Source organism: Lagenorhynchus albirostris, chromosome 10 (assembly GCF_949774975.1).
Source record: "Lagenorhynchus albirostris chromosome 10, mLagAlb1.1, whole genome shotgun sequence".
Taxonomy (NCBI): Eukaryota; Metazoa; Chordata; class Mammalia; order Artiodactyla; family Delphinidae; genus Lagenorhynchus; species Lagenorhynchus albirostris.
In genome coordinates, this window is record NC_083104.1 from 68,282,022 (window position 1) to 68,294,898 (window position 12,877).

General features: G+C 42.3%; 1 protein-coding gene across 1 annotated transcript in view; it reads left to right on the forward strand.

Moving 5' to 3' along the window:
* The first annotated feature begins 367 nt into the window (after positions 1-367).
* Positions 368-12,877, forward strand: part of DNAH8 (dynein axonemal heavy chain 8) — a 329,745-nt gene continuing 317,235 nt past the window's right edge. The window contains exons 1-4 of the mRNA XM_060162780.1: positions 368-630; positions 740-874; positions 6,074-6,158; positions 12,448-12,599. Of these exons, the coding sequence (XP_060018763.1) occupies positions 460-630; positions 740-874; positions 6,074-6,158; positions 12,448-12,599 (543 nt within the window). The 5' untranslated portion in view covers positions 368-459. The remainder of the gene's footprint in view (positions 631-739; positions 875-6,073; positions 6,159-12,447; positions 12,600-12,877) is intronic.

Below are 12,877 nucleotides of genomic sequence, written 5' to 3' on the forward strand. Positions count from 1 at the left end.
CAGTATGAGAGAAACAGATAATTTTGCTACCTGTCTAGCTTCAATGGGAGGGATAAATTAATACATCATACTCAATTTATTGAACAATTTAAAAAAAAAATTTTATAATCCTAGGTTTTGAAGTTTTAAGGTGCTCTGCAGGTGGAAGGAGTGGATAACATGAGCGCTGAAGAAGGTGACCCACCCCCTCCGGAAGAAGAAGCCCCGTCCTCTTCGGGAGAGGCAGCACCTCCTAGCTCAGAAGATATTGCCCCTCCGGATCCAGGAGATGAGGCTCCCCCGCCTCCGGAAGAAGAGGCTCCTCCTCCTTCCAGTGAAGAGGCCCCTCCCCTCCCAGTAGAGGCATCTACTGCAGAAGATGCAGAACATGCAGAAGATACTGTCTCTCTTTCCGAAAAAGGTCCTACTTCCTCTTTAAGTGATTATGTGAATCACATTCCTTCTGATGAAAGGATAGTTATGCCAGATGAAGATGACCCAGATCTGAGAAGGGTTCGACCTAGGCCTGCGCCACGATTGGTTCAACCAGTGCCTTCTGAGGTGCTCTCTCAGTCTTCCCGCAGATCATCCAAATATCTCCGAAGTATGAGTGGCGTTACAAATCTACAGGAAACATTAAAAGAGAGACAGGTTTTGCTTATAATACCATTTTTATTAAGTGTCGCTTTTATCTGAAATGAAATATTTTGGTGATTTTTCTTCATAATTACAATTTTTACACATGGTTTTCATTCTTTAGGCAAGATTCAGAGATGCAAGGGAAAACCGAAAAATGAAAATTGACCCTTCATACAAATATATATTTGAAATTCTATCAGCAAAGCTTGGCCTGGACATAACAACTGTTGAAGAATTAATTTTGGATTGCCCATCTGTAAGTTTAAGTCTTATTATTTTTTAATTACTCTTTGAGAAGTGATTGGTTGAAGAAACTTGAATCGTTGTGAACAACAAAACATTTAGAAAGAGAAGGTTGGGATTTAACTGAATAGAGAAGAAGCTTTATTTTACATAGTTATAGCCAGTTGGATGATATTTCTAGTTTGGCCTACTATTGTGGAGGAAGGGAAAAAAAGAGTTGGCAACTAGAATTGAGCTAAGATTCTAACTCAAAATGGCTTCAGAAGTTAGAGGGATAGTCAAGCACAGGTAGAGTGATATTTTAAAAGTACGGGTTATATAAACTACGCGTGCAAATCATTTGGATAGAAAAACAAATAGAGAAAATATTTCTATTCTGCAGAAATAGAGCTAGGGAACAGTGACTACTGCATGAATATAGTCGAAAACAACGAGGTGATTATCGTGCGTCTCTGCGTGCCAGGGAGAGCCCTGGATTATGCCTACTTTTCTAGCATAATTATTAACAGTTCCTCCTTTCACTCCTAAAAGGGTCCCAGATTTGGATGATGAATTTATATGGTCACCTTAATTATAGTAATATATGATAAACTGTGACTTTGATAGCAGCTCCTGGAAGCACTGTCATAGCTTCCTTATAGCTCAGGTTCTAAATTTTCAACAAAATTACTCTTAGCTGCTTGAGTTTTTGTCAAGTCTAGGAGTGACCTGGGCTGGAGCTTCTACAAGACCCGTGAGCAGGTACATGCTGGTGGTGAGCTGATTGTCCCACTGAATGCAAGGGTGAGAGAGTTGCAATGGGGGCGGCATTGTGGTGAGGTTGCCATTATCAGGGTCCATACTCCCTGTTCTTGCCCAGTGAACTTGGGCAAAACTCTTTAGCTTGCTCTAGGAGCGAAGAGTCTGTGGAATGTTTCCTAAAAGAGCCTCTCCCTTGCTCGATGCAGTATGTTACCAAGTTCTGGAAGTTGTCTGCCCTTCATTTCTTCCAGGACCCTTATAAAGCTTTAGAACTGGCAGGCCCCTGACAGTTGAATGGGATTGATCATTTTCTTGTTCCCTTAGTGTTACAGTGACATGGGCATGTGATTGATGCAGAGAGATCAATAGCTCTGAGCTATTTTAATGGCAAAGGATAGACAACCTTGGAGATGTGTACATAAAACAAGAGGTGCCACAGCAAGCGACTGGAAGTAGGATGGTTTCCCGGGTCACCAGAGTTCCCTGTGGGAGTGTGCGTGTGGCTAAGGAGGGCTTCACGGGCATGCGGGCTGTTAGTTGAGTAGGCCCTTGTGCTGAAGGGCCCTACCCTTGGATAAATGATCTCCTGTTGCCATCTTAAAATTATTAATAATTTCTAAACAAGTGGTTCTGAATTTTCAGTTTTCACTGGGCCTCACGAATTCTGTAACCTGCCCGGGCTATGGATGGTACCACCCAATGGCAGCAGGATTCTCTTTGCCACTCTCAATTGTTTTTGTTTGTTTGTATTGTTTTTTCATTTGTTTTCATCTCTCCTGGCCTCCCTTCTCTATTTTGGCTCCTCTGGTGACTCTGGTTATGTGTCTGCCTATTCTCTAGGTAGAAGAAAGTGATGCAAAACAACCTTGCACACATCACTGAGCAGATGACCAAGAGAGGAAGGGAAGGCCAATTTCTAAAAAATGTGATTCTCAGTAGGCCCAGGCAGGCTTCAAGCCTGTCCCAAGGACCATTCCTGTGCTTGGTTAGGGAAGAAACTATATAGGTAATCAACATTGTTGCACCTGAAAATTTCAAGGCCACATATTTGGCTAACTTCACAATTGGAATCCCACTAGCTCTGCAAAAGATTTAGGCATAGACGTGGGGACTGGGCAGTGCCTTCAGAGGAAGACTGCTGCCAGGACTAAGTTGGGGAGATGAGTATCTACAGAGGTGATATTATCACCCTTAAGTATTTGCCACCTGGTTTTCTGGGCTGGCATTCTCTACTTGGAGGAAGTCTCTCTCACTGGCTAACATGCTGCCCAGGAAGTGGGAGTGCCCAATGCTTGCAAACCCTTCCATTTGTCATTCCTGGGGCGTGTCTTGGACTTTGGGTCTTTGTGGTTAGCTTCTTCCTTTAAGGCTCTCATAGACCAGGCCAGACACTGCTTAGGCTGCAAGGAATGGGAAATCTAGGTTTAAGGGAAGAGTCAAGCCAGGAAAGGTGTTTCCTTAAGAGTTGCTGATGAATTGCAAAGCCACAGTGGAGGGAAGATAGTAAGTACATCTAGGATGGAAACCAATGTCAAAATCTGGGAGAGATTAGAGTGCTCATTTGATTACATGGACAGAGCAAGAACATGTAGTAAATTGGCATCGCGATTAGTGGATGGGTGAGTAAGAAGTTGGAGCAAGAGGTGGTATGTTTTGTTGTGGTTGTTTAGGTAACTGGGTGTATGGAAAAGTTTTTCTTTTATGTGAGGCCTGTTGCTCAATCCAGAGTGAAAACAGTTCATTAAAGGCTCCGCAAAAGGGTAGACAGCAGCAGAGGTGGTGGTTATTTTGTTTGCCTTCAGATCCATTCCCGACTGTGCTCCACCCTGCTCTGTGGCCTGGAAGGCTGACCTCTCTGGAATCTACCACATGGGCTCCCTTATCCTCTGGTTTCCACGTGGCTCGGCTTCTGGGAGCCACCAGCAGGAGATTGGAGGGCAGAAGAGAAAGAGGCCTGATCCCTCCCCACTTGGCCACGTTTCTGCCAGTGTCCTCCCGAACAGTCCCTTTCCCCCAGCTCCAGCTCTCAGCCTGCTTCCTGCTACCCCATTCCCCCCAACGCCCTCCCTTCCAGGCCTCGAGGTGGTACTGGTTTTCCTCTGTTGCTAGTCCTGTGTTGCTGCTAGTGCCACAGCTTCCCTTACCCTGTTCTGGCCTCTAGAAGTAGCCTCTTTAGGTTTCTTCAGAGCCTCTTTGTTACGACTCCTTTGCTTGCCAGGACCCTAACCAATACAGAGGTTTCTGCCGCATTGGCATTCAAGCTTTTACTACTTCGTGTGTTCCTGCTACTGTCATTCAGCGCTGCTGATGATAGTCACAGACATTACTTTCCTGGCTTACATGATAGTGTTTTCCAAAGTCAAGACAGCAGCAGCACAGTTCTGTGGAAAGAGAGCAGATCTGGAGTTCCAGGTTCTGCACTTGTGGGTATGTGTCTTTGGGTCCTTCACTCAAATTCTTTTTATTTTTATTTATTTTTAATTTATTATTATTATTATTATTTTGGCTGGGCTGCACAGCACATGGGATCTTAGTTCCCTGACCAGGGATCAAACCTGTGCCCCCTCCCTGCAATGGAAGCGCAGAGTCTTAACCACTGGACCACCAGGGAAGTCCTCAAATTCTTTTTATTTATTTATTTATTTATGGCTGTGTTGGGTCTTCGTTGCTGCGTGGGCTTTCTCTAGTTGCAGCGAGTGGGGGTTACTCTTCGTTGTGGTGCGCGGGCTTCTCATTGCAGTGGCTTCTCTTCTCGCAGATCACAGGCTCTCGGCACGCGGGCTTCCGTAGTTGTGGCACGTGGGCTCAGTGGTTGTGGCTCACAGGCTCTAGAGCACAGGCTCAGTAGTTGTGGCGTACGGGCTTAGTTGCTCCACGGCATGTGGGGGTCTTCCTGGACCAGGGCTCGAAACCGTGTCCCCTGCATTGAGAAGCAGATTCTTAACCATTGCACCACCAGGGAAGTCCCCTCAAATTCTTTTTAGCTTTAATTTTCTTTTCTGCAAGAGGGGCATAATAATGCCACCTTACCTGGTGCAACGTTGTGGTGAAACTCAGATGAAGCATTTGTAAAGTATTACGTATTATAAGTGAATTTTTAACCGCAGTCATGATTTCGGCCCACGACGGTTTTCACTCTGCTGGCCTCAAGAGTACAACATGTCTAAAAGACAAGAATTCATTACGTTTGATATTGATTTTTTTTTTAATCACAGTCATGCGGTCTACTTTTGAGAGTTTGGATGCATTCAAAGCTGATGGGTCATAGAAGTCACATACAGCATGAAAGTGTGGAACTGGGCAAGAATAGCTATGCTGACAGCTTCTGTATCTTTTAGATGGTAATTATGCAAGAGAGCCAAGTTTACGTGTGAGATGGAAGAGTAGAAAATGAAGGGCTAGAATTTTGCTCATCTCCGTGGCTCCATTTCATCTCCCAGGGTGGTGGTTCCCAAACGTGGTCCCAGGACCAGCAGCAGCATCACCTGGAACTTTTTAAAAATGCAAATCCTCGGGTCCAGCGTTCTTTATTTTTAAGACGTCCCCTCATTGCTTCTCTGATGCACACAAAAGTTTGAGAACCATTGTCCAAGGGTGAGAGGCTTTGCCAGACCTGAGATACTTCCTACAGGAATAGGTCAGTAAGTGAAGAGAAACCCACTGCCCAGGAAAGACACTTATGTATGAAATCAGTGGGACTAGGTGAAGGGGGGTCAGTAAACTTTTGTGTTTCCCTAATGATGTGTGAGAGTTTTTGTTTATGTGACCTAGATGTCTACTTACTAAGATAATTATACTGACTCATAAGTAATTAAATTCATGCTCATAAATATGGAAGACATTATATTAATTTGTTTTTATATTAGTTTGGCTACAATATAGGTCAAATTATAATTGCTGAAAATATAATTACTCAAATAATTGGTCAAACAAAACAGTTAGTTAATAAGTTTTACTGTCCCACAAATCAACTTTTAAGAATAGTTTCTCTTGGGAATTCCCTGGTTAGGACTCCGTGCTTTCACTGCCAAGGGCGCAGGTTCAATCCCTGGTCAGGGAACTAAGATCCTGCAAGCCACCCAGTGCAGCCAAAAAAAGAGAGTAGTTTCTCTTAACTATAATTCTTTATGTTTACCTCCAGTTGGACTCACCTATTTACCCCTATAAGATGCTGTGAGGCAGGGTTAGGTAAGTGGAGGCCCACTTATATATGTAGATAAGTAATGGAGGTTTGGAAATAGAATTCACCCTATATTCCATGATAATTTTGGAGTTAAATTAGTTCGGATTCTAATGCTGCCTCTAATGTACCTGCTTCTGTGTACCTTGAATAAACTCTTTTAGCTTCATTTTCTTTATTTACAAAACTATGAGGACTAAGGTATGTAAAATGCCTAGCACAGGGCTTGGTTCATTTTATTGTAGTTTCTTAGTCATTTTATTCATTATCATTTTCTCTTTTGTTTAACAGCTGGAAGCATTTACTCTTTTTTTTATGAAAGATGGTTGTAAGACATTGAAGTTTTTGTACCAAGAAGGAGATGTACCTGGTCTTGGTAAGGATGTTTTGCAAGGGTAATGTGCCAGCTATTCATGAATGAATGTTGAAGTGCAGCATATCTTTTCTCGTACACATAGACAATCCTATATTTATAAAGAAAATTTACCAGGAGCTTACAAGATTGCTCTAATGATTGAAGAAGAAAGCATCCTTATAGAAGTCATTGACCTATCCTGGGAATACACATTTTCACTAGAATTTAATTGCCTTTTCCTTGAAACAGGTAGAGCTATTTTGTACACGTGTTGTCAGATGACTAGAAATAGTCATGAAACCACCCGAAAGCACAGCAGTCACTCCCTGTGGTCCTGGGTCAGCATCTTGTGTTTGCTGCAGCTGGCAGGGGAATATCTGGCTTTCTCTACTTTTCACGTTATTCCAAAAAGAATTGATACTTTACCAGGTCATTGAACTTTTGTCTTAATAACTAGGTACACAGATCATCCTTTGGTTTTAGACTACTTATCTTATAAATCTTGTGGATTTTACCGTGTCCCCTCTGTTGGTTCTTTCTTGCTTTCCTCCTCTGCTGCCTTTTTTTTTTTTTTTTCTTTTTTTTGCGATACGCGGGCCTCTCACTGCTGTGGCCTCTCCCGTTGCGGAGCACAGGCTCCGGACGTGCAGGCTCAGCGGCCATGGATCACAGGCCCAGCTGCGCCGCAGCATGTGGGATCTTCGCGGACCGGGGCACGAACCTGCCTCCCCTGCATCGGCAGGCGGACTCTCAACCACTGCGCCACCAGGGAAGCCCCCTCCTGTGCTGCCTTTAAGCTTAGGCTCCTATCTCATGCCTGCCCCAGTTTTCCAGATTGAAAACCAGTATCTCTGTTACCAGATTTCCTCTCTGAAATCCATACTACTTATTCCTGCCAAGTAAATCTTTCATTGTCCTGTTGTTGGATTGAGTCCAAACTCTTCATTTATTCTACTAAGGCCTGTCATAACCTGGACACACAGTACTTGTTTAGTCTAATCTCCTATTCTGCCAAACATAAACTTGCTGCTCTCTCTAAGCCAGTCTTCATGGTTGTCTGTCCACACCAGTCATTTCTGTGCCCTTTTCTCCACCTTGCTGCTCTCTCTAAGCCAGTCTTCATGGTTGTCTGTCCACACCAGTCATTTCTGTGCCCTTTTCTCCACCCTCCTAAGTGTCTCCACCCAGCCAAATCCTACCCCTCCTCCGGATTGCCTCAGGCATTCTCTTTACTTCAGAGCTTTCTCAGAGTGTTCCAAACCACATCCATCACTATCCTCCAAACGCCTGTCTCTTTTAAAGTTTGCATTGTAAAATACACCACTTGATCATGTTCTTCTGTTTTCATCTAATTGTTTAATATATATGTCTTTCTTCACCAACAAAATATGTAGACTCATGATTAGTGACTATGTCTGCTCTATTGATCTTCTGTCTCTCACAGTTCTTATGCTGGGACATTATTGTAAGGTCCACATTTTCATAATTCATTAAAAATTAAAACAATAGGGGCTTCCCTGGTGGCGCAGCGGTTGAGAGTCCACCTGCTGATGCAGGGGACACGGGTTCGTGCCCCGGTCTGGGAAGATCCCACATGCCGCGGAGCAGCTGGGCCCGTGGGCCATGGCTGCTGAGCCTGCGCGTCCGGAGCCTGTGCTCCGCAACGGGAGAGGCCACAACAGCGAGAGGCCCGCGTACCGCAAAAAAAAAATAATAAATAAAAATAAATAAATAAAACAATAGCTGAAAATATAGAAGGGTGAGAAAATATCTACAATTAGAAGAAAAATTAAAACTACCACCCACATTCCCACTCACTTGGAATAATCAAGTTAACTCCTTGATGAGTATCCTTCTGTAACTTCTTTGGTATATGTGTGTGTGTGTGTGTGTGTGTGTGTGTGTGTGTGTGTGTGTGTTTATTTCCATGTATTTTGATATGTATATGTACAGTATGTATGAGATATGTACATATATATACACAGTATATATACCACTATGTATATAGTTTGATCTTCTGGTAGTTTTATCTTCTGATCACTAATTTAGATGTTTGTAATGACCCAAATTATAAGTATGGCTGCAAGTCTAAGACATATTCACAGTTCATTGACTCCTTGACATCCAGAGTTGCATATATAATATGTAGAGTTGGATCCTATTTTGCAGTATATATATATATACTGCTATACATATATATATTTGGGGGGACACATTCAGTCCATAGCATTTATTGTTATCCTATATTGCCTCAAACCTTCTTTGGAAGAGTATAGTATAAATAATAATAATGAAACTCTCAAGTTTTCAGCCGAAAAAAAAAAAAAGTATCATTTTCAAACTTATTGGGCCAAAACAAGAATGTAGAGCTAGTGAGAATATTCCTTTTGTGCCAAGATTACAACACCAGACAGACAGAGCTCTCCAGGATGCTTCTGGATGACAAGGTAAGTTTGAGACGGGCTCTCTGTGCCTCCACCTTTCCACAGCCTACGGCATTCTTGCTGCCTTTAACCAGGAAAGTAATCACCTCTTTTATGGCTCACAAGTAGCATCTCACTTATGCCAAATGTGCTGGAGGCTGGGAATGCTTTGTGATTTGCTGACCTTGTACCCACTCTGGTGCTTTGGGTCATTCTTTGTCAAAACTTATGAAAGTACAAGACAGATGAGAAGGAGGACGTGCATTCTTCAGCTGGAAGAGTGACCAAGTAACTACAAACTGCTGCCCCTCCTGTGATCGTGCTGGTCACTGCAAACTTCAGCAGCCCAATGACTTGTTCCTCCAGACAGTGACTGTGCCTATGCCTTGTTCACCCAGACCACCAGCCCTGTGGGTCCTGAGGAGGCAAAGCTTGATGGGGAGCAGGCGGGTACTGGATGAGAGTGTAAGGGGCCAAGGTAGGACTGCGAAGGAAGCCACTTTCCCCATACTCAGTGCCCTGCTAGATTCTAAGAACCCTCTACCCTAACAATTATCTTTCTAAATAGCCTTGGTCCAAACTTTGGAGCTCAGGGTGGATTTCAAGTCAGTGTCAACAGTGTGAAACTTTCCTTTTCTTCTAGGCAGGTTATCCTGTGTATCCTGGTATATGCGTGAGAGTATCCCAGACCAGATGTTGTTTTCTTAAACTGCAGAGCTTATCACACCCTCCATTGACAGTGTGCAGACCCCTGGGCCTGCAGGGAGGAGGAGATCACAGATAGACACTGTTTGACACACTGGTTTAAAGCTCGATCCTGGAGAGGGTCAGAAGTGAGGTGGTGAAGACAAGCTCCACTCTTTACTCGCTGGGTCACACTGGGAAAGTTATTTCACCTCTCCGAGCCTTGGTTTTCTCATCTGTAAAATGGGAACAGTAATGGAACTCACCTCATGGGATTGGGAGGACCGTGGTTATGCTGGGCTCAGGGCAAGTGCCATGTAAACTTTGCCTCACTCCCTAAAAATGTCTTGTCCTCCAAGATTATAGTCCAGTCTCAGAAAGAAAAAGGAACTCAGTAGCCATGAGAGTTAGTTCAGCCTTCTCTTAATTATTTTCAAAAACATTGCATTTCCTGTTTGGGGACCATGTCACCCAAGATATGCTTCCTTTTTTTTTTTCAATTTAATTGAACTAAGAAAAAACAATTTATAGATGCTTTATAAAAATGTAATCCAACTCTATATATTATTCTATGGTAGCTTTTAAAAATTGATAATATTGTCTTCTCCATGCCACTGATACATTTCCACAATTAAATTTTAAACAATTGCATTGTACTTCATTAGGCTGAGACAACTATTAGGTTCAAAACTTATTATTAGAATTTAGGTTGTTCACAACTTTTTTCTCCCTTAAACAATGCCTCAATGAATATCATTGAAGCTAATTCTACGTGGATTAGGAAGACTTTTTAGGAAGAATTCTCAGGAGAACTGCCAGAAGAAAGGGTAAACATACTTTTAATTATTATTTTTGCTATTTCCAAAAATAATATACTTATCAGCTTGGTGAGTATTCCTCTACATGTCTTTCTTATATGCATGTGCTAACACGTAGACACTTAGTATCATTTTAAAAATATGATCATGTAACACGTTTTATTCTTGACTGACTTTTTGGACTTGACAGTATAACCTAGACATTTTTTATGTTATTAAATATAGATTTATCTAATTTAAAAGATGCTGTATAATATTCTTTAGTGTAGCTGCATTTGAATTTTTAGAAGCCAGGAATATGTTCAGCTGTGAGTAATGGAAAACCTAATAGTAGCTTAAACAAATAGGGAGTCTATTTTTCTCTCATAACTGGGCAGGCAGTGGCTAGCAGTGGTTCAAGTGCTCAGTAACGCCATCAGAAACCCAGATTCTTATTTTTTTCTGTTCTGCCATTCTTTTTTTTTTTAATTTAATTAATTAATTTATTTGGCTGCATTGGGTCTTTGTTGCTGTGTGCGGGCTTTTCTCTAGTTGCCGCGAGTGGGAGCTACTTTTCGTTGTGGTGCACGGGCTTCTCATTGCGGTGGCCTCTCTTGCTTTAGAGCACTGGCTCTAGAGCGCGGGCTTAGTTGCTCCACAGCATGTGGGATCTTCCCGGACCAGGGATTGAACCGGTGTCCCCTGCATTGGCAGGTGGATTTTTAACCACTGCGCCACAAGGCAAGTCCCCTATTCTGCCATTCTTAACACATTGCTTTGTGTTCATATTTGTTCCACATGGTTGCAAGATGAAGTCTAGACATTATGTACGGGTTTTCATCATGTAGGAAAGGGGCCTACTAGTCACACCTCTCCCCTTTATCAGGAAAGCCCAAGATTCTTAATGTCATGTGACTACCCTAGGGGCTAGGGAGGCTGAGAAAGCAGTTGTCTCCCTGAGAATGTACAGATTGCTAAATGGGACAAATTCAGGTTCACTTATCAAGGAAAAAAGGGAGAATATTAAGGGTAAAGGTAATTCTGCCAACCTCCTTGAATGAGCATTTGAGCTCTACATTGCTGCATACCATGTCTCAGGGTTCTTTGGCTGCAAGCAAGGTGCAGACTCTGGCTTAGGTAAGAAAAAAATTAAAACATTTGGGTAGTTCACAAAATTTAGAACTAGCTGAACAATCAGGCCTTGGGAAAAATAGGAATAGAGCATTTCCATGGATTTCAGGGCAGTTTCTTTGGATTCATCAGTAGATTGACCTTGCTCAGATACCCTTTTATCTTTGTGTCTCTGCATTCAAGATTTACAGTCTTGCAGAGAGTCTAATTAGTATAGTTTTCACATGTGTACCCCTGCAGGGCTCTGAGACTGATGTCCTCCAGAATCCCAGGATGGGAGAAATTCCCCAAACCCAAAGGAAGGAGGGCTGGGCAGACAAAAGATGTTTATGGTTTTGTGATAGGGATGTAAAATTTTCTTAGATCATACTTCAAATTGGTTATGGTTGTGAACAGGAAGACTGTTGATTTTTTGCTTATTAATATTGCAACCAAGGAATTCCCTGATGGTACCAGTGGTAAAGAGCCCACCTTCCAATGCAGGGAATGCAGGTTCGATCCCTGGTTGGGGAACTAAGATCCCACAACTAAGCCCACATGCCACAACTACTGAGCTCACACGCCTCAACGTGATAGCCTGCGTGCTGCAAACTACAGAGCCCACGTGCTCTGGAGTCCGCATGCCACAACTAGAGAGAGGAAACCTGCAGTCCACTACTAGAGAGAAGCCCACACGCCACAAAGAAAAGATCCCACATGCCTCAATGAAGATCCTGTGTGCCGCAACTAGGACCCGACGCAGGCAAAAAAAATAAAGAAAAAAATATTGCAACTAGCTATCTAACAGAATTCTCATATTTTAAATAGTTTTTAAACATCAAAGAAAGATTTCTAATGATACATTTTCATTGAAATTAGTTCAAGGAAGGATTTAATATAAGTCGGGTGCTATGAGAGTATTTAGTGGGGGACAGGATCTTCTTGGGGGAGTCAGTGAAAGTTTACCTGAGAGGTGGCATTTTGGCTGAGATACGAAAGATTAGCAAGGATTAAGGAGGCAAAGGGTTGAGAATGGGATAAGAGAAGGGTTTCCATGAAAGTCCTGCCTGAGGCCAGGCCAAAAGGAGCAAAGTGCAGAACTCAGTGAAAGGCACCCAAGGAGGCTGCAATTTAAGATTTGCAATTACATTTTTTTGTAGATAAAAAATTTTATTCCATAATTATATTGAAAACTTCTCAAACTAAAGCAAGGAACAAGGGTGTAAGATCCACAGTAATTTATCACATTTGATCAGTCATGTGATCGTATGCTAAGTTCTTGACTTTTGTTTTCAGAATGTGGTCGAACTATTCCTGGAGCAACCAAAGGGGCAAAAATGATGAGATTGTATATAGACAGCGCAGCCCCAGAGAAACTAAAAGGAGTGTGTGTAGTTTTTGTTCGCTGTCGCAATGATGTCCCTATAAATACTAAAAATATTCATGAAGTATGTTTACACTTTTTTCAAATATATGGTTAAGCATTTTTGCCAGCTTTATTGAGATATAATTGACATATAGCATTATGTAAGTTTAAGGTATACAAAGAATTGATTTAACACATTGTGAAATGATTACCACCATAGCATTAGCTAACACCTCCATTGCCTCACATAATTACCTTTTTTCTCCTTTTTTGGTAATGACATTTAAGATCTACTCCCTTAGCAACTTTTAAGTATACAATACAGTATCGTTAACTACAGTCACCATGCTGTACGTTAGA